The sequence below is a fragment of the Marmota monax genome, unplaced genomic scaffold, assembly GCF_021218885.2.
Source record: "Marmota monax isolate L192 unplaced genomic scaffold, Marmota_monax_Labrador192_F-V1.1 WCK01_AAM20220418_F8-fsc00228, whole genome shotgun sequence".
In the NCBI taxonomy this organism is placed as follows: Eukaryota; Metazoa; Chordata; class Mammalia; order Rodentia; family Sciuridae; genus Marmota; species Marmota monax.
In genome coordinates, this window is record NW_026695240.1 from 1676284 (window position 1) to 1698601 (window position 22318).

At 53.1% G+C, this 22318-nt stretch overlaps 1 protein-coding gene across 1 annotated transcript in view; it reads right to left on the reverse strand.

Moving 5' to 3' along the window:
- Ryr1 (ryanodine receptor 1) overlaps positions 1-22318 on the reverse strand; it is a 106032-nt gene that overhangs the window by 36471 nt on the left and 47243 nt on the right. Inside the window, exons 54-79 of the mRNA XM_058577598.1 lie at positions 22110-22184; positions 21939-22014; positions 21497-21620; positions 21133-21248; positions 19334-19401; positions 19130-19251; positions 18655-18704; positions 18394-18454; positions 18062-18300; positions 14272-14353; positions 13537-13667; positions 11937-12269; positions 10803-11043; positions 8666-8753; positions 8472-8564; positions 6650-6820; positions 5137-5196; positions 4743-4880; positions 4222-4334; positions 3948-4044; positions 3615-3721; positions 2325-2376; positions 2134-2202; positions 758-857; positions 370-449; positions 201-277 (exon numbers count right to left, since the gene is read on the reverse strand). Coding sequence (XP_058433581.1) covers positions 201-277; positions 370-449; positions 758-857; positions 2134-2202; positions 2325-2376; positions 3615-3721; positions 3948-4044; positions 4222-4334; positions 4743-4880; positions 5137-5196; positions 6650-6820; positions 8472-8564; positions 8666-8753; positions 10803-11043; positions 11937-12269; positions 13537-13667; positions 14272-14353; positions 18062-18300; positions 18394-18454; positions 18655-18704; positions 19130-19251; positions 19334-19401; positions 21133-21248; positions 21497-21620; positions 21939-22014; positions 22110-22184 — 2963 coding nt within the window. The remainder of the gene's footprint in view (positions 1-200; positions 278-369; positions 450-757; positions 858-2133; positions 2203-2324; positions 2377-3614; positions 3722-3947; positions 4045-4221; positions 4335-4742; positions 4881-5136; positions 5197-6649; positions 6821-8471; positions 8565-8665; positions 8754-10802; positions 11044-11936; positions 12270-13536; positions 13668-14271; positions 14354-18061; positions 18301-18393; positions 18455-18654; positions 18705-19129; positions 19252-19333; positions 19402-21132; positions 21249-21496; positions 21621-21938; positions 22015-22109; positions 22185-22318) is intronic.

The following is a 22318-nucleotide window of genomic DNA, read 5'->3' on the forward strand; positions in this document are numbered from 1 at the left end:
TTTCTTTATCCATTTGTCTGTTGACAGGCACCGACGCTGGTTCCTCGGCTTGGCTACTGTGAATTGCGCAGCTATCCACGTTGAGTGGCTACGTCCCTCTAGTATTCATTCTCATTCTCTCTCTCTCTCTCTCTGGTGGGGCGGAGCTGGGTACTGGGGATTTTACCCAGGGACACTTAACCACTGAGCCGCATCCCTACCTGCATGTTTGCATCAGCGCCTGGATACTCTGGAAGAAGCCAACGTCCTTCTTGTCCTTCAGATAATCCAGCATTTTCTGCAGAGGGAGCAGCAGGGGAGGGGGTCTGGGGGTCACATGGGACACTCCCACCTCTTAGCCCTCCTCCCAAGTTCCTGCACCTTGGTTACCTGCTGCACGTCAGCATTGCCTCCGTTGAGGATGGAGATGCCCAGCTTCAGGGTGGAGGACACCATGGCCCCTGTCTCTCCTGGAGGGAGTGGAGGAGAGGCAAAAGATGGTCCACCCCGCTTGGGGACACCACCCACCAGAAGGCCCAGGGATGGGAGAGCAGCGGGTGGAGCTGTGTGCCAAGCAAGGTAGGGGCCATGGCGACTGAAGGATGGGCGGGAAATCACAAGGCAAGTGTGCAAGGGGAACTTGGAAAGGCTAGGTGTGAGTGCAAATCCTAGGCGCGCCATGATGGCCATGTGTGTGTGCTGGGTCCACAGGGAACAGGGCGCTGGAGAGAGCCGGACGGGTGTGCACAGAGCCCCTGCACTTGCTGCAGGTGGGCACCTTTGCAGGCGCTGATCATCTGGAGCACCATCTCTGCGGCCCCGCGACTGTGCAGGCGCGACTGCTGGTACAGCAGCCTCTGCTTTTCCATCTCCTTCTCCTGTGGACAGCAGACAGTGGGCCAGGGAGCCTGAGCTCCCGGCCCAGCCCTTCCCCCTCAGCCTCAGCCCCGCCCACCCTAGCACAGGGCTGGGCCTAGGGCAAGGTCTACAGGCATCAAGGCTGGACATGGAACAGCCTTAGCCTGGGCCCAGGGACTGCCAGAGAGTCATTAGACAGAGTCCAGGGCATCTGTGGACTTGGGTGAAGACAGGAGTCCCGTGTTCATGTTCACTACCCTCTAAGGGAAACTCAGCATCTCTTTCCATTACAGATGACGCTACTAATCATAGCAGTGTTTGCAGAACCTGTGGTTTTGTCACCAAGAAGACTCATGTTTCTGCGTCACATTCTTGTTGCTACAGACATCTTGAAATGTCACTTACATTCATCAGTACTTCGCAAGAACAGTAGGTACCGGACCCACTGCTAGATCTTGTCATTGGATGGATGAATAAAGAAGTGCATGTATTACAAAATCACAACCTTAATTTCCAAATATCTTCATGACTGTTTCGTATCTGTTTCCTCTGATATGTGTTTACTTTATACTTTATTTATTTTTTTTGTACTGAGGATTGAACTCAAGCGCTTAACCACTGAGCCACCTCCCCAGCCCTTTTTGTATTTTATTCAGAGACAGGGTCTCAGGGAGTTGCTTAGCACCTCACTAAATTGCTGACGCTGGCTTTGAACTTGCGTCCTCCTGCCTCAGCCTCCAGAGCTGCTGGGATTACAGGCATTTGCCACTGCCCCTGGCGGTTTCACACATTTAAAAACATGATTCTGAGAATCACTTTGCCAGATGCCAGAGGGGACCCTGATATAAGAAAAGTTAAGAGACTGGAGAAAATGTTAACAGGTTGGCTGGCTGCATGTCTACTCTTCTCTCTGTCTGGCCTTGCATATGCTGTCCCTCTGCCTGGAAGGTCGGTCTCCTATTCTTCCGTGGCACATTCCCTTTGTCCTTCTGCTTGGACCCCTCCTCCTCTGAGAAGCCCTCCCTGATGCCCTCCCGCAGGCTGGGTCGAGCACTTGCCTGGGCTGCTGTACACCTTTGAGCCGCCCCCCGTACCCCTCCACTGCCCCCACACCTCTGTCCCATGGGAAATACCCTGCGCTGTTACTCTTGGTTGATGTGTCTGTCTCCCTAGCAGGTTGGCTTGGTCACCACCGTGTCCCTAAGAACTGCTCTATGGTCACATGCTGAATGAATGGGAGACGACTACAGCCAGGGTCCCCCAACCTTCCCTCTAGGACCTCCTGGTCCCACCTACCTCAAAGGAAACCTCAGCCTCCTCTTCCTCAGCCTCACCACTCTCCCCTCCCTCCTCCAGGTGGCAGCTCTGGGAAGGGGACATCAGTGAAGGGGTGGTGAGAGGAGAACCCCATCCACTCCCCATTGTGAGTGAACAGGTACTGCAGCTGGGGAGCAGGGCGCCTGCCCTGGCTGGTGAGAGGGCCTCACCTTTGCCATGATATCCGCGTACGCCATGTACAGGTAATCCTCGTCCAGTTTGCTGAGGAAGTGAGCAAGGAGACAGTCAGGGCCAGTGGAGGGGACTTCTATTCTTTTTTTTTCCCCCCTCTTTTTTGGTCCTGGGGATTGAACTCAGGAGCACTTGACCACTGAGCCAATCCCCAGCCCTTTTTAATATTTTATTTAGAGACAGGGCCTCACTGAGTTGCTTAGGGCCTCGCTAAGTTGCTGAGGCTGGCTTTGAACTTGCAATCCTCCTGCCTCAGCCTCCTTGACTTCCCAGTGGCCCTTTCAACTAGCAGTGGCCTGAGGTCAGAATGCTGGCCAATGAGATACGTGGAGAAGTCAGAGGGAGCTTCCGTTGCTGGATAAAAAGACCTGAAGTCTTGCTTAAAGGAAAAAAGCCTTTCCCTTTCTTTCTGCCTGGCATGTGGTTGGGATGCATGGAGCTGGAGCATCTATTTTGTGACCATAAGACACAAGCTAAGAATGGCAGAGCAAGAAGTGAGGAAGACCCTGGGTCCTTGTTAGTATCAGTGTGCCATTTTCCAGCTCCTGACTGTCCTGCTGCTTCTGACCTTGTATTGTATGAGAAAAATAAATCCCTGTGCCTCCATTTCCCCATCCACAAAAAGAAGTTAGAATATCTACCTCAGAGTTTGAAGATTAAGTGAGCATGCACACACACACACACACACACACACACACGGCAAGTGCTTAGCAGGATGCCTGGCACATAATAAGCACTTCATAAATGTCGCCTCCGGTTACTGTTATTATCATCATTATCAGTAGCCCCCTTGCTACCATTTATTCCTGAGACTCATTAGCTCATATGAATGAAAGCTTCAAGTGAATTAGAAAAAGCCACCATTTCCTGTGGATCCCTGTGAGAATTAATTGTTTAATATAATTGGAAAATTGTCATTTTGTTTCAAAACATCCTGATTTAGTTCAGACACGACATTTTTCTTCTAGGGAAGTCTATTAAACCCACATCGTCTGGGATGTGAACTGTCAGATGAGAAAATTTTGGGATATGTCCAGCTTGCACAGTGGTACAGGGTGGCCCTGCCTAGCAAAGTGACATAAAAGGTCAGACTCCAGGTCTCTTTCATAGGACAAGGCATGTGGCTATGATGCCTGGAAGTGCAGCAGCCATCTTGTGACCATAGGGCATAATCTTGCGGTCACTCCATTTTGGCAGGCCCAGTGAGAAAGGAGCTCGGGCCACACTCCCAGGTGGAGGCCATTTCTGAAGCTGGGCAGGGTCCTCACCTCTTTTCAGTCAGGGCAGTGCGACTGAAGTGCAGGACCAGCTGGTGCAGGGGATCTGGCTTCTTCTCCTCCACTTCCTCCTCCTCCTCCTCTTGCTCCCCAGCTCTCTGGGGGAGGGAGAGGGCTTGGTTTTGGTTTTGGGGGAGGGGGTTCTGGAGTCCCCTCCAGTCTCCCCCATAGCCCTGCTGCTCTGGAGCTTCCCCCCCAATTTCTCTTCAGTCCTACACCCTGTTTCTACCCAAGCCAGGAGCTCCCATTTTTATCCCCCTCGGTGGGGAGGGTTCCCCTGGACTTATCCAACCCTGTTCCCACAGCCCCCAGGCCCCAGCTCACTGAAAGGTCATCTATCATGCGGTCCTCAAAGCTGTGGTCCTCAGTCAGGATCCAGGCGGCCTTGTAGCTCTCCAGGAACATGTTACATGCCCGGTGCCTGCAGGGCAAACGTCTGTGCTCACCGAGACCTGCCTTCCTCCAGCCTCAGCCGCTGAACGGCCATGCACCTGCCACCCCCACCATGCCCAAGACTCCGCGGGGTTGGCACTCTGCCCGCCAGACCCCTCAGCCCCTGTGCTGCCCTGGCGCGTTCCCCGCCCGCCGGGGTCCTTACGTGGGCAGGTTGTACAGGGGCGTCATGCGGAAGCAGGCCACGACGGCCCTCCGACGCTGCTTGGATAACAGCTTGTGCCACACGGCCTTCTTGGACTTGTAGGGGTGCTCAATCTGCGGAGAGGGGCAGTTTGTCGTGTCCCCGGACCGAGCCCCTGGCCAGGTTCCCTCCCCCAGCCCTAGGTGAAACTGTCCTCGTGCAGGTGGCATGCACCACCGAGGGACCATCTTGGTTTCACCCGGAGTTAAGGTTCTAGCTCTGCCTCTGGGCCTAAACTTTCATCCTTGGGGTGACGTCTCCTGGAGGCCCTCCATCTGGCTTCCGGATGCGGGATGCAGCCCCCCCTCCCCCCTGTAGATCCAAGTTTCCATTCTAAGCCCCGCCTCCCACTCCAGGCTCCCGGGTCTCCGCCCACAGCCACAGACTGCCGCAGGCCCCGCCCACAGACTGAAGGCCAGCCCTAGGCCCCGCCCACAGACTGCCGTCTGGCCACTCAGCAATCGTCCTCGCGCCCCACCCACCTGGTCCAGGTGGTAGAGCACCGCAGACACCTCCTGCACTCTGCGCACGATTTTCTCGGGGTCGTCGGCTTCCTCCTCGCGGCCCGGGAGGCCCCGGTACAGGGCCATCTGCCAGCGCAGAGACGGGGAGCCTTCGACCTGCGGGGAGCAAGGATGTCCGGCGTGAGGGCAGCTCGGAAGCCCGCTCACTCCTTGCTCAGCCCAGCTTCTCTGAGGGCGCTCCCCGCAGGGTCAGCCTCCCGGCTGCCCTGCCTCCTCTCCAGAAGGCCAACCTTCCATTGGGTGAGAGCCTGTTAAGGTCCTGCGGTACCTGGTACACAGCAGGCGCTCAAACTTTGGCTGTTATTGCAGTTGTCTTCTGACCGAACCTTTTGGTGGCCGATGAGAGGCTTACCTTTCCCTGAAGGTTGAGGTTGTTTTGCAGGAACTCTCGGACCTCCTCATCTGTGTCTTTCTGGGAAGACAAGGACCGCTGGGTCACTTGGAGGCCAGCGCTCCTACCCTCCCTCTTCTAGGCCCGCTGCCCCGGGGCCCGGCGAGAGGTTTCTGTGGGGAGGACCCCCAGGAGGGCAGTGGGCAGTGGTGTGTCCTAGAAGGACAAGGGGGTCACAGGGGCACCTTGAAGGGACAGTCAGGATGAGAAGGGCCTCACGGAAAGTCTGAGAGGAGGGAAAGGGTGACAAGAGAATATCATCAAAGGTCAAATCAGGCCAAAGAGAGGCTGGGGGCGGGAAGAGAGGGCTGAGGTGGGATGGGCAGTTTTTGAAGATCAGAAAAGGTGAGGAGGGCTTTGCAGGGAATTGGCAAGGTCAGTAGAGGTCATAGGGGATGAAGCAGGTCACTTAAGTCACTGGTTAAACAGGGTCCAAAGGAGGGTTCAGCAGGGTAGGGGTTACTTGTGGTCCCAAGAGGGGGTTCCTGAGGACCAGTGTGAGCGATCACAGGGCCCTAGAGGACTCTGCAGTCATGGCAGGACTCACTGGGTCCTAGAAGAAGCTCAAAGTCCTGAGGGAAGGGGATTTGGGAGGCCCAGGAAAGAGGTCCTTGTGATACAAGGGGCCAAGTCAGTGGTTTCAGGCCGCAGGGTGGGAACCAGTAAATTGCCAGAGGCTTAGCAGAATTCTGGAGAAGGTAATAGGAATCCTAGGAGGCGTCCTTAGGGTTCCTGAAGCTGAGAAGAACCTGAGGGGGACTGTCCTTGCTGTCCCCTACAAGGGGTGAGTGAGGCCTCCCTGGGGTCCTGGAAGGCTTAAGAGGACCTGGGGGCTGGGTCTCTTGATGCCTAGGAGACTGGAGTCTGCAGAGGTTTGCAGTGGTCCTGGGGAAGAGGGGCTAAGTAGGATCACAGGAGTTCACTGGGCCCCTGAGAGTCCTTGGGGGCTCAGTTTGGGTTTCAACAGAGTCTAAGTGGAGGGGTCAGCAGGGGCCTGAAGGCAAGAGGAAGTGCGCTGGAGGGCATGGTGGGAACCCACAGGTCCACTCCTGAGAGGTACAGGAGAGGGCAGGGGGCATGAGAAGTTCAATGGGTCCCAAAGCATTGGGGGTGGGGGTCCTTGGTAGTCTTGGTAGAGGGCTCAGAGTAGTCTCAGAGAGGCTTATGGCGTCTCAGGGGATGTCCAGGGTCTCAGCAGACTTGGCAAGTTCTGGTAGGGTTCTTCAGAGCTCACTAGAGTCCTGAGGGTCTTTAGAGCTTCCTAATTAGAGTCCTTAAGTATGTGGAGCCTTGGCAATATCTCGAGTGGGGTCCTCAGCACCCTGGGGGAGAGCTTGGGGCATCCCAGAGGGCTCAGTGAGTATTCTGCGTCCTGGAGGAGGGCTTAGTGGGGTCCTGAGGGGGTTCCATAGGGCCCTGGGAGTTCACTAGGGTCCCCTGGTCCCATGGGTGCCGGGGGCTGCTAGATAAGCACCAGAGCATAGCGGGCTTTGGCTAGCACCATGAGGTCCTGGTCAGTGGGAGCACACATGTTCAGGCCGATGGGCAGCATCTTCTTGAGTGTGGCCACGATCAGCGACGTCTGCACAGAGTACCGGTCCCCACGGCGCTTCTTCTTGGTGCGTTCCTGATCGGAACCACCCGACTGTGGGGACACAGGGTTCAGTCCTAGCCCAGGCCCCTGCTCCAGCCCCAACTGTATACATTGTCCACATTCCATCCCCCACCCTTGATGCCAGGCGCCCCTCCCCAACTTCAAAGCACACCTCATTTCTACCCCGACCTTGCTGATTTTGCACCTCCGACTTCTAGCCATGAGCACAGACTCTCTCAGACCCAAGCCCCCATTCCACATTCCCAACTTCAATCCCAGCCCTTCCAGATTGTCCCAGATCCTGGGCTTTCCCCAACTTCTGGTGTCCCTCCCCAAGAATCCTCTAAGATGTCCCAGTACAACCCTCTCTCCCAGCCACATGCCCAGCCCCACACTTCAGATTCCAAGATGGAGTTCCCGAGAATGAAATAAAGAAGCAGACCACCCAGAGTCCCAAGAGACGAGAAAAGTTGAAAGAAAAAGAGACACAGAGAGACTGGGACAAACAAGGAGATGAGGGACAGAAGACGCAAGAGAGATCCCGAGGGATCTGGAAGCAGAAACACGGGGCACAGAGTCCCACAGCCGTGTTCTGGAGCCTTGGATGCAGACCCTGGCCAGGGCCACTCCCGTCATGCCAGTGAGAAGCTCCGGGGACAAGCTGCGGCCAGAGCCACATCCACACCGGCTGGCAACACCGAGCATGACCCAAGTGCCAGGCACTGCTGAAGGGCACACATGCATTTCGCTGAGGCCTCGCAGAGCCCAGACGCTGGGAGCCACTGGCTGGATGCCACCAGAGGCTTGAGAGATAACACTTGGCCAAAGTCACACAACTACCAACCAACACAGGAGTCTAACCCAAGTCTGTCTGAGTCCAGAGTCCAAGCCTTACACCACTGCACAGAGTGCTGCCTCGCCCACCATGCGCCTCTCCAGCCCCGTTCCCCTTGACCTCAGCCCACGATGCTTTGGGGAAAGCTGAAGTTTGGGGGTTTTTTTTGTTTTTGTTTTTTTGGTAACAAAAACAAAAATTTTCCAACAAATTTGCCAAAAGCTGAGGATTGGGAAGGGAATGGGGGGTTGGGGAAGAGGAAGAGGAGGATGGGAACTGGGGGCTGAGAGGATAGGAACAGGGGCAGGGGTTCTGGAGAGGTTGGGGTTGGGGTTGGGGGAAGGAGGTCTTAGCCAAGAGCCGTGCGGAAGGTTCCAGATGTGGGGCTGACCTGTTCGTCTCCCGCCTGCTTCACCGGGGTGCAGACAGACACAAGAAGGGTTACCCCTGTCCACAGAGGACCCCCGGCCCAACTCCAAAGTGGCAGTCCCTAGCTCCTCTGCCCCACCCTGCCACCCATCCCTTAGCTAGGCATCTCCAGACCCTGGGTGGAGGGGGCTGCTCTTTAATGACCCTGAGGAGGGCATCATCCTGAGAAGGGTGGTGGGGGAAGGAGGAAGGGGGACGGGAAATGGGGAAAGGAGGAGGACGATGATGACCAGGAAGGAGAGGGAGGAGGGAGATGAGGAAGAGGACAGAGAGAAGGGGGGAGGGGAGGGGAGATGGGACAAGAGGAGCTGCCCTAAGAACTGCTCTCTGACCAGGACAGGATGGTGAGGAGGGTCAGGCGGGAGCCCTGGGGGCCGCCCCCGCCTCCCGCCCCTCCCCCACCACTCCCCCAAATGGTCCCCGCAGCAGGGCCCTCACCTTGGCCATCTTGCTCTTGTTGTCGGCAGTCAGAAAGGACATGTTGTTGATCTCATTCTGGACCACAAAGTTCTGCTCCTCTCGCTTAAAGTTCTGGTGGGGGAGGCAATGCTGGGGGTCAGAGAGGGCATGGGGGGGAAGGGCACCTGCGGACAGCAGCTTCTCTGAGGACAGTGGCATGGCTGGGGACTCACGTGGGATTTGGACCAGTAGATGAAGATCTCGCCCACCATCCTGAACAGCTCCTCTGCATTGGGATTGGGCTCCGTCAGCCAGTGCGCCCTGGGGTCAGGGGAAGCGGCAGGTGAAGTGGGGGCCAGGATCTCCAGGGAAGGGGACCACCCAGAGAGCGCTCGAGGATTTTTCCAGGGGAATCTGGCCATTCAGATGGACTTTTCAAATTTTCAGTGACTATTCCTTTTCTAATTCTTTCTCTTTCTCTAACCTCTTCACTGAAATACAACACACATGTAAATAAGTATCCACCTGGCCAGCTGTCACCACAGAAAACACTGTCCACCACCTAAGACAAAGGACAGGACATTTCTAATCCCAGAGTATCTTCACACTCCCTCTCTGTCATGTCCCTTTCTTTCTCCTAAAAGGGAGACCTCATCTACCTTCCAGAACACACATTATATTTGTCTATTTTTGAACATCATATAAATAGACTATAAATAGGCTATATGTTGTTTTTTGATTGTTTGTTTGGTACCAGGGATTGAACTCAGGGGTTCTTAACTGATCCACATCTTCAGTCCTTTTTTTGAATTTTATTTAGAGACAGGGTCTCGATGAGTTGCTTAGTGCTTAGCTAAGTTGCTGAGGCTGCCTTTGAACTTGAGATCCTCCTGCCTCAGCCTTCTGAGCTGCTGGGATTACAGGTGGGTGCCTCCACACCTGGCTATCTTCTCTCTCTCTTTTTTCTTTCCGGCTTCTTATAATGGAGCTGGTTTGTGAGACCCATCCACTTCCATTGTCATTGTATGAACAGAACACTGTTCATATCCTTTGAATCTTCACTGCCATTCCTAGCACCCTACCATACAGCAGTGCACACTCATGAGCACAAAGAGGATGTTAGTAACAGAGAACATGCTAGATGTGTGATATTGTTAGTGACAGAGAAATCAGAAACAATGTAAATATCCAACCATAGGAGATCAGTTTAAAAAAAATCAAACTATATCTAACTGTAGAGAATGCCACCCAACTCCAAGTGGATGTGTGAAACCATGAATAACCCAAACTCTCTTATATACTGTGTTTATTCCATGACTGTCAATCTGATAAGCAAGATGGCTAGTGAGTTACTAATGGTGGGTAGCATAGACAACATGGATGCACTGGACAACGGAATGATTCACATCCTGGGCAGGATGGAGTGGGACAGTGATTTCTTCTTGCTACTCAGAAAACAGTGTGCAATTTAAAACTTAGGAGTTTTTAAATTCTGGAATTTTTCATTTAATATTTTTTGACTGCAGGTAATTAAAAGCACATGTAATGGGGGGGACTACTATATATTCTTTTATGGTGTACTGCTATGTTAAAAAAAAAAAACAAAAAGCTGAATGCAGTGGGTGGTGCAGACCTATAATCCCAGCAATTTAGGAGGTTTAGTTGGATCACAAGCTGGAGGCCAGCTTCTGCAACTTAGACAGGCCATAAGAAATTTAGTGAGACCCTGTCTCAAAATAAAAAATAAAAAAGGGCCCTGGGTTCTATCCCAGTACCAAAAACCAAAAAAGTGTTGGGGAGGATAGAAATGAGTTGCCAAAGCCTTTTTCTTTTATTGGAAGGACCCATGCCTATCAAGTCTCCTGGGGGCAGGGTGTGGGCGCCAAGCCTTCTCTTTTTCGCCTTAGACATAAAGGGAGAAACAAACTAGAACCAAGCTTATAGACCTGTAGGGAAGTGGAGCTGTTCCTCAGACACAATAGCATGTGTATAACTGAAGGTTTCTAGAAGCTCTCTATTCCTAAGAACAGGCCAGGGTAAGCTGCTGTTTATTTAAGCATATTTTGCTAGTAAAAGTTAAGCAGCAATTGATAACATTTCAAGTTTAATCGATTCCTGGCACTTATGCTGCGCACACACCACTACTACCCATTTCTGCTCCCGTGGCAGACAGGACTAGTCAATCACAAAGCCCTTGATGCCACATTGGAATCTTTTTCAACTTGAAGTTGAACCGTATTTGCTAATCCTGGGTCAGAGGGTTAATAAGCCTAGGTAGAGGGAGGGGTGAGCGTGGCCCTTGGGTCTGGAGGAGCTTGGAGCAGGTCGGGAAGGGAGGGCCCAGTGGGGCCAGGGAAGCGACCCGCTGACCTGTTATTGTCCACATAGCGGATGAGCAACGGGTAGAGGGCGTAGAGGTCCCGGCAGAGCACCGAGAACTCGTCGCGCACCAGGAGCTCGCCCTCCTCGGCTTCAGCCTTGGCCTCCAGGCGCAGCTGCTCCTCCTCCGCCACCACCTTCCCCGCGCGCTTGCGCAGTCGCCCGATGGTGGGGATGAAGTGGGAGCGCAGGAGTTCGGGCCTGGCGCGGCTCACGATGGGCTGCGCGAACACTGCAGGGGCGAGGGGTCACTCGCACCCGACCTCTGGCCTCCAACACAGCCCCTCACCTCCATCCTCAGCCTGTGACTGCTGATCTACAGATCGTCCCAGTGACTATCATTTGACCCAAACCTGAGCCAGGCTCTGAACCCCAGGATTTTCTGATCCCATTCCCCACCTCACCCTTGACCTCTGTCACAGCCCAGAATGCTAATCCTACCAGGATCCCTGAACTGAACCTGTGACCCAGTCCCTGTCCTGTGACCCCAGTCTGACAGAGTCTCTGACCTCTGAACCCCCCAAACTGAATCCAAACCTGATCTCTTACCCTTAACCAGCAAGACTCCAACCTCTGATCTGGCCCACACCATGTTCTTACTCTGTGATTTCTGACTGGGACCCCTGGCTTCTTACAGAGACCCTGATCTCTGACCCTGACTGCCAATCCACCCCCTGATCCCCAGCTTGACTCCAATCTAAAACCCAATTTCTAACACAGAACTTCTACAGGGAATTTCTGACCCAGGAATCCCAACGATTTAAAGAACGATCTCTGGACCTCTGACCTAGAACCGTAACTGTTCATATCAGGGACCCCAACATCTGATCTAGTCCTCTGATCCTCTGTATAAAGAACTCAGGCTTCTGATTCCGCTCCTAACCTCTGATCTATCCTCCTCCAAAGCTCCAGAAATTCAGAATCCAATGTGGAGGGATCCAGGGACCCAGTCATCCACCCCAGACCCTGTGAACCCTGTGAACCTGTTTCTGACCCCTGGCCTTTGACCCTCTGACTCCTCCCAACTCCTGTAAGGCCACCGGTCCCCAGATCTCCCTCTTAGACTATCTGGTCCAGGGACCCCAGCATGCTGGCCTCCCCCAGAGGCCTCATGCCCCAACCCACCAGCAAGCCGCTTCATCCACGAGGCCTCGTCAATGCCCAGGTTGTTGACGATGATTCTCAGGATATTCCCCAACAGGGAGTTGAGGTGGTCAGAGGTGACAGTTGTACAGGGTGGGGGGGCGCCGGCGGGCAGCGCAGGAGGGGGCGCCTCAGGGCCGCGTTCCCACCAGCGAGGCAGGTAGCTGCACAGCATGGGCAGCGTGACTTCAATGACGTGTGGCATCTCTGTGTAGCGGGCCCCGGACTCAGCCAGCCCCCCGATTTCTGCCATAAGCCGTTCCAGCACTGGAATATCAGGACACATCTCCTCCACACTGTTGGGGAGCCCCAGGACTGGGGTACAGAGAGAGGTCAGGGCGTGCCAACACATCACCCTAGACCTCAGTGTCCCGACCTCCCTAAAACACATCAGCTACCACTGAACTGCCACCCACCTGCACTAGTCTCCCAGTCTCCATTCCTCTGATCCCACCCTCCAACCCACCACCTCTCACACCCTGACCTTGACACTCAGTGGCCCGAAAACTATACTCCCAAGCTGGTCCATTCCCTGAAATTGCACCCAAATTCTAGAAACCTCCACTCCTAATATCTCCCACACTGCACTCCTGCTGTGTAGCAAACTCCAAAACAACTCCCTTCCAGCCCAGGTTAGCCCCACTTTTTTTTTTTTTTTTTTTTTTTTTGGCGCTAGGGAAGATCAAAACAGGGCCTATGTCTCTGTGTCTGTGGGCAAATGTCTACCACTGAGCTGCATCCCCAGCCCCCTTTTAAAAATCTGAGTCAGAGTCTCACTAAATTGTCTAGGTTGGCCTCACACCCTTGGTCCCCCTGCCTCAGCCTCCTGAGTAGCTGAGGTTACAGGCGTGGACCATCTCACCCAGCTGATCCCTCCAACCCTGTGTTCTAAATCCCACCCCCGATTCCGTCCCCTGAAACACATGGTCCATGGCTCACTTTTTTGGCTGCCATGGGCGAGACATGGTGTTGGGATTACAGTAGTAACTCAAGGAACAAGTTTCCTGTCTGGAACTTCTATTCCTGAGACCCATACCTCAGTCCAACCTCTAGACTGAGACCTCAGGAAGTATACAGAACTCAGGCTCGTGCCCCCACCCACCAGCGAGCTGCTTCATCCATGAGGCCTCATCAATGCCCAGGTTGTTGACGATGATTCTCAGGATATTCATGAGAATCTCAGGTGCCTAGGACAGTGCCTCATCCCGCGTGGGTGCTCCATAAATATTTGTTAAATGAGTAAATATTGAATGAATGAACCCATGCTTTCCCTAATGCTCTCACACCCAAGTGCCCCTCACCCAAAGTGAGTTTTGGAAAGTCCCATTGACGTCATATTTTACCACTTCTAAAACAAACCCCATGGCTCCAAATTCCCTCTTTGACCTCCTAATGCTCCTGGGAACAGGCCTGCGGCACAAGCCAGCCCCCCCCCCCCCCCCCCCCCCCGTCCTGACCCTGAGGAATGCTTAGCCCCTCACAGCCCAGATTTGGGAGGCATCTATTCCCAAGAGGGCTTTCCCTGAGCCCGGTGCTGGGTAGGACGCAACTCCAACCGCTGCTCCGACCCCACGCGACTCACTGGCCCTCTCCCGGGGAGACTTGGTGGTGTAGACAGAGCAGGCGTTGTACTCATTCAGCTGAGGCTCCAGGAACGCCACGGGCATGGCCGCTGCCAGGCGGGCCAGGCACTCCCCGAGGGCTGGCCGCAGCCTGGAAGAGAGGGCTGTGTGTAGTTCCCATGTGCCTCTTCGGGGTCCTGGGTCCCAAGCCCATCCTGCACAGAAGCACCCCTCCCACAAGCCACCAGCATACTCCAGCAGCGGTGTCCCTTGGAGGGACTTCTGTTCTGGTTGAAACGGTCCCCCCCACTGGCTCTCGGCATGCTGTGGCTCCTGTGTGCTGCTCCAGTTTCCCCAGAGCAAGCTTGATCCCCTGAAGCAACCAGGCACCCTGGCTGGCCAGTGCCTACTCCTGTAGGCCCCAGATCCAGTGGCCTTCTCCTGGGCGCCCTCAAGTGGCCGCCTTGGGAAACTGCAGCTGGCATAGATACTGACTGGTAGATTTTGAACATTTCTCTTTTTTTAAAAAAGTATATTTTTAGTTGTCAATGGACCTTGATTTTATTTATTTATATGCAGTGCTGAGCATCGAACCCAGTGTCTCAGACACGCTAGGCAAGCGCTCTGCCACTGAGCCACAGCCCCAGCCCCTCTCCCTTTTTGCTTAAACCCCCATTGTCTCCCCGGCTGCCTCCCCTCCCCTCCAGCCCCACAATGCCCACCCCAGCCCCAAATTGTGTCACTTTTTTTCTTACTTTTCCACATAGGGGTTCCTGGTGGTTCCCAGAGAGTAGATACTGCACAGCGTTCGGTAGCAAGAGACCTGGACGTCATCCACTGAGGGAGAGAGCGGGGGTAGGTCTGGGGTGTGCCGCCATACCAGGGAGATCAAGCAGTGGGGAAGAGCAGGGGCCATAGTGCAAGACTGCTCTTGGGACATGAGCAAGGATCAACTGTTGGCTCATTTGCGTATCGGTAAAGTGGGGATAATTACAGTACCTTCACTAGCACCTTCGCCATGGGTGGCTGTGAGACCAAATTTATTAATTCCTTTTTTTTTTTTTTTTTGGTATGGGGGATTGATCTCAGGGGCACTTAACCACTGAGTCACATCCCCAGCCCTTTTAATATTTTATTTAGAGACAGGGTCTTGCTGAGCTGCTTAGGGCCTCCCTAAATTGCTGAGATTGGCTTTGAATTCACCATCCTCCTGCCTCAGCCTCCCAAATTGCCCGGATTACAAGCATGCACCACCGCCAAATCAATTAATTCTTGACAAGTAATTACAACAGGACACTAGTAGACCCTCAGTAAAGGCTAACTGGTTTTTCCTTGGATTTCTGATGAAAGCACCTCCTTCAGAAAAATGCAAATACACATGAAGCCTGGCTACAATTTCGGGTTGTCCACCTACCTCCCAGAAGGCCAACTGAAGACCCTCACTGACTTCACAAATGTCATGAGGCCAAAAGAGGGAGGGGCTGTCCTAGATTTAAAAAGAGGCTACAGAGGCCAGGTGTGGTGGAGCACGCCTGTAATCCCAGTGGCTCAGGAAGCTGAGGCAGGAGGATTGTGAGTTCAGCAACTTAGTTAAAAAAAAAAATGGGGCTGGAGGTTGTAGCTCAGTGGCAGAGCGCTTGCTTTGCTCATGTGAGGCACTGGGTTGGATCCTCAGCACCACATGAAAATAAAGATATTGTGTCCATATCAAAAAAGAACTTTTTTTAATATTGATTTTTTAGTTGTAGTTGAACACAATTTCTTTATTTTATTTATTTATTTTTATGTGGTGCTAAAGATCGAACCCAGGCCGTGCACATGCTAGGCGAGTGCTCTACCTCTGAGCCACAACCTCAGCCCCAAAAAAGATCTTTTAAAAAAAAAGGCTACAGCAATAAAACCAAACTTGACAGGATTCTGACTTTTTTAAAAATGGGAGATACTATTTAATACAATATATTCATATCAATATAAATGGCAAAAATAGCAATATTAATGGAAGGAATACTAGTGGTAGAAAGTGTAATATCACAGAACACAAATTATTTGTTAACTATTGTTTAGAAAAAGTATCAAATGCATGAAAGAATTCACATACATATGATTCAATCTGATATTCGCTCTTGCTTTCTTGCTTTCTCCCTCCATGTATACTGGATGTCGTAAATGCCTCAGGTAAATTATTTGCATTTAAAAAATTTTGAAATCAGATATGCATTTAAAATTAATTACAGCTCGGGGCTGGGGTTGTGACTCAGTGGCAGAGCATGCTCGCCTAGCAAGTGCGAGGCCCTGGGTTCGATCCTCAGCACCACGTTAAAAAAATAAAAATAAAAATAAAGATGTTGTGTCCACCGAAAACTAAAAATATATATATATATATATTTTTTTTTAAAAATTCTCTCTCTCTTTAAAAAAAAGTAAATAAATAAAATAAAAGTATTGTGTCCAACTACAACTAAATAAATAATATATATATTTAAAAATTAGTTACAGCTCACTCTTATAGTTAGGAATGACCTTTTTCTTACAGCACATCAACTTAAAAACACTTGAAATATTGAGCTTTTTTTTTTTTCATAGTGTTGTTTTCCGTCTCCTCTTCATTTTCAAGTCCCTTCAATCTCCTAAAATACACAGGAGGTTTTACTTCATAATCCTTTAAATGCTACATACTCGCCTTACTCTCAATATTGACTTTTATGAATAATTTTTTAAATCTGACTTAAAAAAAAAAAACAAAGACAAGCCAGATGTGTTGGCTCCCAGCTACTTGGGAGGCTGAGGTAGGAGGAACACTGGGACCCAGGAAACGGAGACCAGCTTAGGCAACACATGGAGGCTCTGTCTCAAACAAACAAAAATAAGTCGCAGACATTGTGTGGGTGACAGGGGTCTTTCACGTGATCAGGTTGGTGATGGTGATGCTGGGGTCACGCTGGAAGGTTCTGGTTCCGGCACGTGCAGCCTCAGCATTCAGACATGAGGTGCGACTTACATTCAGAACTTCAAAAACTTTGTAGATACTTTCACCAGTGCAGTGAAAGGTGACGCAGAGGTGAAAACTCTTCTTTTTGACTTTTTTGTATTTTTTTAAAGTTTCAAATAAAAAGCTGGACCTGGGGAAGAACGCCATCCAGGTGCTACCTTTCTTCCATTTTTCAATAGATGTGTGTGTGTGTGTGTGTGTGTGTGTGAGAGAGAGAGAGAGAGAGAGAGAGACAGACAGACAGACAGACAGACAGATAGATACTAGGGATCAAGCCCAAGGGTGCTTTACCACTGAGCTACATTCCCAGCCATTTATAAAAATGTTTAAAAATTTTGAGACAGGGTCTCTCTAAATTGCTGAGGCTGGCCTCGAACCTGTGATCCTCCCACATCAGACTGCCGAGTGGCTGGGATTACAGGCACGTGCCACCAACCTGTTTAGCAATGGACTGTAATTTCAAATAAGCAGTGAGCACAGGACCTCACTATCCCTTGGTCCCCAGAGCCCACTGGCCCTATGCTCCATAACTGGACAGCCCTCCCTTAGTGTCCCCGAGGCCCTTCATAACTCCTGTGTCCCAAACCGACTTCAGCATCTCCCCAAACTGGCCACATCTTCCCATCTCCAGCTCTATAGAGGACCCACTGTCCCCAGGTCCCCAATCCCAGGCCTCATTCTGGACACCTCCCTTCCCTAGCCTGTCTTCTCCACCTCCGAGTGTCTCTCCCCTGCCCTTCCTGCCATCCCCCTGGTGCCACCCTGGTCCCAGCCACATCTTAAAAGGCTCTTTTGAATCCCTGCCCACACCATGTCATGTCAAGCCACCTGGCCTTCCTATGTCTCAGTGACACCACACTGCATGTCCCACACAACACAGTCTTGGCTGCGTCACTCCCACGTGTGTCCCATGGCCGGACAAACATGCAGATGCTGCTCTCCGGCTCCCAGCCCTGCCCCTACCTTCTTTCTCACAGAGACCCCCCATGTTAAGCTCAACACATGACCTCCAGGAACAAAGGCCTCTTTCCCAGTCTCCTTTGCGGTGACAGGTGGCTATGTGCCATGTTCTGACCGGTCTGATATAAGCAGAAGCCACAGGGCTGCTTCTAGGTTGTTCCTTTAAAAGAACCAAGTGGGGCTGGGGATGCGGCTCAGGAGAAGCTCCTTGGAAGCTGGGCTCCCAGCAGCGGGGCCTTCCTCGACAGCCTCCCCGGGCACAAGCTCCATCTCTACTTCCTCTCCTGCTGCCTAGAGGGGCATGTTGGCGAGCCACCTTGGAAAGGCAACATTTCACAGAAGGCAGAGCCGTGAGATGGAAGGGGCCTGGATATCTGACCCTGTGACCCACTTACAAGTCACCATTAGATGAGAAAGGAATGTTGGCTTCTCCAGGTTCCAGTGACTTGGGGTCTTGGTTCAGAGCAGCTAACGCACATCCTAAGGGACTCATTCTGTTATGTAGGATGACCATGAGCTGGGGACTCTGGCCGCCACCTGTGATGGTCCCACCGGCCCGATGGACCCCCGCCCGCCCCTGAAGCCGGGGCTCTTACGGATGACGTCGTCTCCGAACTGGTGCTGGGCGATGTGCTGGAAGAGGGTGGTGAGGACGGGCAGCAGGGCCACCGTGGTGTAGGTGAGGTTCTGGCCCACGCCCTTGACCTGCGTGCGCGCCTGCGACACCTTGCCCAGCCGCAGATTCTCCACCATCTTCTCGATGTCCTCCGAGGCGCTCTCGAAGAAGGAGCGGAGGCCGGCCTTCACGATCTCGGGGCCTGACTTCATCACCGTCCTAAGGGGGAAGAAAGTCTCCATGTGGAGGGTGTGAAGGACAGGGGCTGCGGCTGGCGCAGGATGGCAGTGGGTGCCACCCGTGTCACCCTACCTGGCATCCAGGGAGCGGGCCAGGATGTGAAGACAGTTGACCACGGCGGGGGCGTCCGTCCCTGGGAGGGGAAGGTGGCTGAGGTGAGGGAAGGGCCAGGGGACAGTGGCCCCCTGTCTCAGCCACTGCCCTGTCCCTAGGACTACCCAGTCCACATCCAGGTCCAGGAGAAGGACACAGGGAACGTTCCTCAAATGAAGGCCAAACCCGGGAACTCCTTCCTCCGGGGGCTGGCAGGAAGCTCAGGGGAGGGCCACTTACCAAAGAGAGAGACGCGGTGGCGGACAAGGGCCGCGAGTTTGCAGAAGAGGCTGAAGGAAGGGACAGGACAGGGGAACAGAGAGTGAAACCATGGAGACAGGGCGGCGGTGGCACAGAGAAAGGAGAGGGACAGAGAGGACGGGGGAGGGCGGCAGGCAGCCCGAGCAGGAGACTTCAGGAAGGGGATCCAACCAGCAGGCTTGACAATCCCAGGGGGTGACTGGCCTGGGGAGCCACAGCGAGTGTCTGCTTCCTAACAGGGTGACCGGTTTGTCCCAGTTTACCTGACATTTTGGGAGACCCTGCAGTCCCGCAAACAGGGACAGCTTGTCACCCCAGCCCACCCATCACCCTGCAGGAAGAGTGACCAGTGCCCAGTACCCAGGTCAGAGCCCCTAAAGGCCAAGCACAGGAAGTCAGGGGTCCAGGACTATAACCCTATGAGGTCAGGGGTCAGAGGTCGCAGGCAGCCCACCTGGTGATCATTTCCTTCTCCTTATTGGAGGCGTGGCCACCACTGCCCAGCACTTTGGCCGGTGTGGACAAGAAATAGAGGCAGTGGTTGTTGAAGTACTGATTGATCAAAGGGAGCAGGATCTGCAGGTGGGGAAGGAAGACGGGGTGGTGAGGAGGGGGAGGCCCACCAGCTCCTGGCCCCCTTTCCCAGCCCACCTCTCACCTTGGCAAAGAATTTGATCTCCTGTTCATGTGGGGATTTTTCCACTCGTCCACTGCTGACCACGGCCTCTGTCGGGAAGGACAAATGGGGTCACAGAGGGGTCAAGGCTGGGGAATCCAGTGTGATCTGATGGGAGAGACTCTGAGGGCAGGGCTAGGAAATGATGGGAGATTAATTCTTGGTATGAAGTCACTTCTGTTGTCTGTCAGATACACCTCTCTCCCCTTCTTTTGTCTTATCTCCCCTATCCCTTGATCAAACCCTTCCTGAAACTGAAAATGGGGAGAACAAACCAGAAGGAAGGTGAGGCCATAGACCATTCCTCTCCTCACTCATCACAAGCCTTTCTTATTTCTGAACTTCAATATCTACCACGGAGTCAATTTAGAATTAATGAATGAAACAAATGAGACCAGAAGTTGATATAAATACATTAGAATAATTTTTAAATAAAGTCCATTCAAACAAAAATGGTAATAGGAATAATTAAGCTATTAAAATAATAATACTGGCTCCAATTATTAAACATTTGATATGTCCCTGAAACAATTTACCCTGGGTCACCCAGCCAGTAAGTGACAGAACCATGGCAGTTATGTTGAACAGTATCCCATATCACAGAAGAGGAAACTGAGGTTCAGAGAGGACAGGGAATTAGCAAGAGGTGTGCGGCAAGGAGACTCAGCATGTGGGCCTTGGGGAGAGATTTGTGGGACTGAATCCTGATCTGCCTCTCACCATTGGGAATGTGGGGGCTTGGGGGCTGAGGGTCTCTGGAGAAAACTGAAAAAGACTGTGGGGGCCCTCACTGTGACTCTTGATGATGTCCAAGAAACAACCAAGAAGTAGCCCAGCAGCCTCAGCCTTCAAAATAAATCCAGAATCTGTTCAGGTTTTGCCCTCTCTGTTCCCAGTCAAGTCAAAAGGACACTGAACACTTGAGTCAGGTCCCTTCTCTGCTCAGAGCCCTCCTGTGGTTCCATCTCACTCAGGGTAAAAGACAAAGTTCTCACTATGGCCTGCAAAGCACTACGTAATCTGTCTTGTTACCTCTCTAACATCATGTCCTCTCACTCCCCCTCAATCACTCCACTTCAGCCACATGGCATCCCATACTAGGAACCTTCCAGGACTCTGCACTTGCTGCTCCCTTGCCTGGAAGGAACAGATGTCTCCAGATGTCCAAATGGCTCTCCAGGAATCTCCTTTAGGTCTTGACTCAGATGTCACTTTTTTTTCCAGTGCTGCTGGGGATGGAACCCAGGGCCTTTGCACATGCCAGGCAAGCACTCTACCACTGAGCCACATGCAGCCCATGTCACACTCTTATCCAAGTCTTCCTTGAATATTCTATTTAAAATTACAATGGGCTTCAGCTGGGGCTGTAGCTCAGTGGTAGAGCACTTGCCTGGCATTTGTGAGGCACTGGGTTCGATCCTCGGCACCACATAAAAATAAACAAATAGAATAAAGGCATTCTGTCCATCTACAACTACAAAAACAAAAACAAAAACAAAAAACTATGGGCTGCACACTCCCAATACCCTTCACCCTGCTCTATTGATTTATTCTTGCCCAAACACTAACATATTAAATGTTATTAATAGTAATGGTGTAAACACACAGGAACACAGTGGCAGATGGGCTGGATCTTTGCCTTGGTCAATGTATCTCCGACATCCAGAACAGTGTCTGGCCTAGTAGATAATTAGATGAGGGGTGGAAGGAGAGATCCGGGGCTGGCTCCCCAGGAGCGTCTTTGCTAGGGAGGCAGAAAACAGGAAGGGCATTCTTCCTACCCAGGTGGGCGATGAACTCCTGGGAAATGTCCATCCAGCGCAGCAACTGCTGCAGGAAGCCAAACGCAAACCGCTTCTCGATGGAAGATGTGTCCAGCTCCATGTCCTTAAGGCCTCTGGGTGGACAAGCAGAGAGGTCGGCCCAGAAGCAGGGCCTGGGTGCGTTTCTGCTCCCCCAGGTCCTTCCTCTACACTCTCGGGCCTCATCCCAGGTCCTCAGCCTCTCTCAGGGCCCGCCTCCATTTCCAGGCCCCGCCCCCATTTCCAGGCCCCGCCCCTTGGCCTGGCAAGGTATGGCCCCGCCCCGCACGCGGGCCCCGCCCACCCGCCGCCTCCTCCCGGGTGGCCCCGCCCCTGAGCTTGCCTGGTGACCGCGTAGCCGTTCATCTGCAGGAACTTCAGCAGCTCCTGGGCCTTCTCCCGATCTCGTGCTTTCTCCTTGGCCGTGAGAGTGTCGTAGGGCACCAGCAGAGGATGGGACCCACCGCCTGGGGAGGCAAAGACCAGAAACTAGGGGCTGGGGGGGACCCAGGCCGCTCCCTGAAGTGGTTCTTGAGCTGAGGTCGCAGGATTCTGGTCCTGAAGACGGAGATCGTAACGGAAACCCCGCTCTCAGAGGCTCGCCTCACCACAAGCCTGTGGTGGAAACCGCTGTCACCATTTCCAGTCTCCAGGCCAGAAACCCAGGGGCGGAGGCCGTTGCTCAGTCGCACGGGGAAGGCACGGACTGACCCAGGCCCTCAGACTCCGGAGCCTCTGACCGGGGCTGCGGAGAGGCGGGCCGCGTGGGGAGCGGGGCCACTCACCCTTGGCCTCCAGCTCTTGCTTCTTCTTCCGCCCCCACGTGTTGTGGTAGTTTTCTGCTAGTTGTTCTGCCATGGCCTGCGGGGGACACAGACAATCCAGGACAGATTCAGAGAATGCCCTTCCCCAGCAGATGCCCTGGGGACCCCCAAATGCAGGGTCAGAGGTCTCACCTGCAGCTCTCGGGACAGGGTCACTCCGCTGAGGTCGGGGGGCTGGGGGTTGTAGCCTTCTCGGGGGTCATAGGTCTGAGAGGGCAGGGGGAGACGAGGGCTGGATGAGCAAGCAGGAAGCCCCAACCAGCCCCTGCCTGGGGCTCCAGACACCTCCTCTACACCCCCTCCTTAAGACCCTGTCTCTAAACCAACCCCTCCTCTCCTCT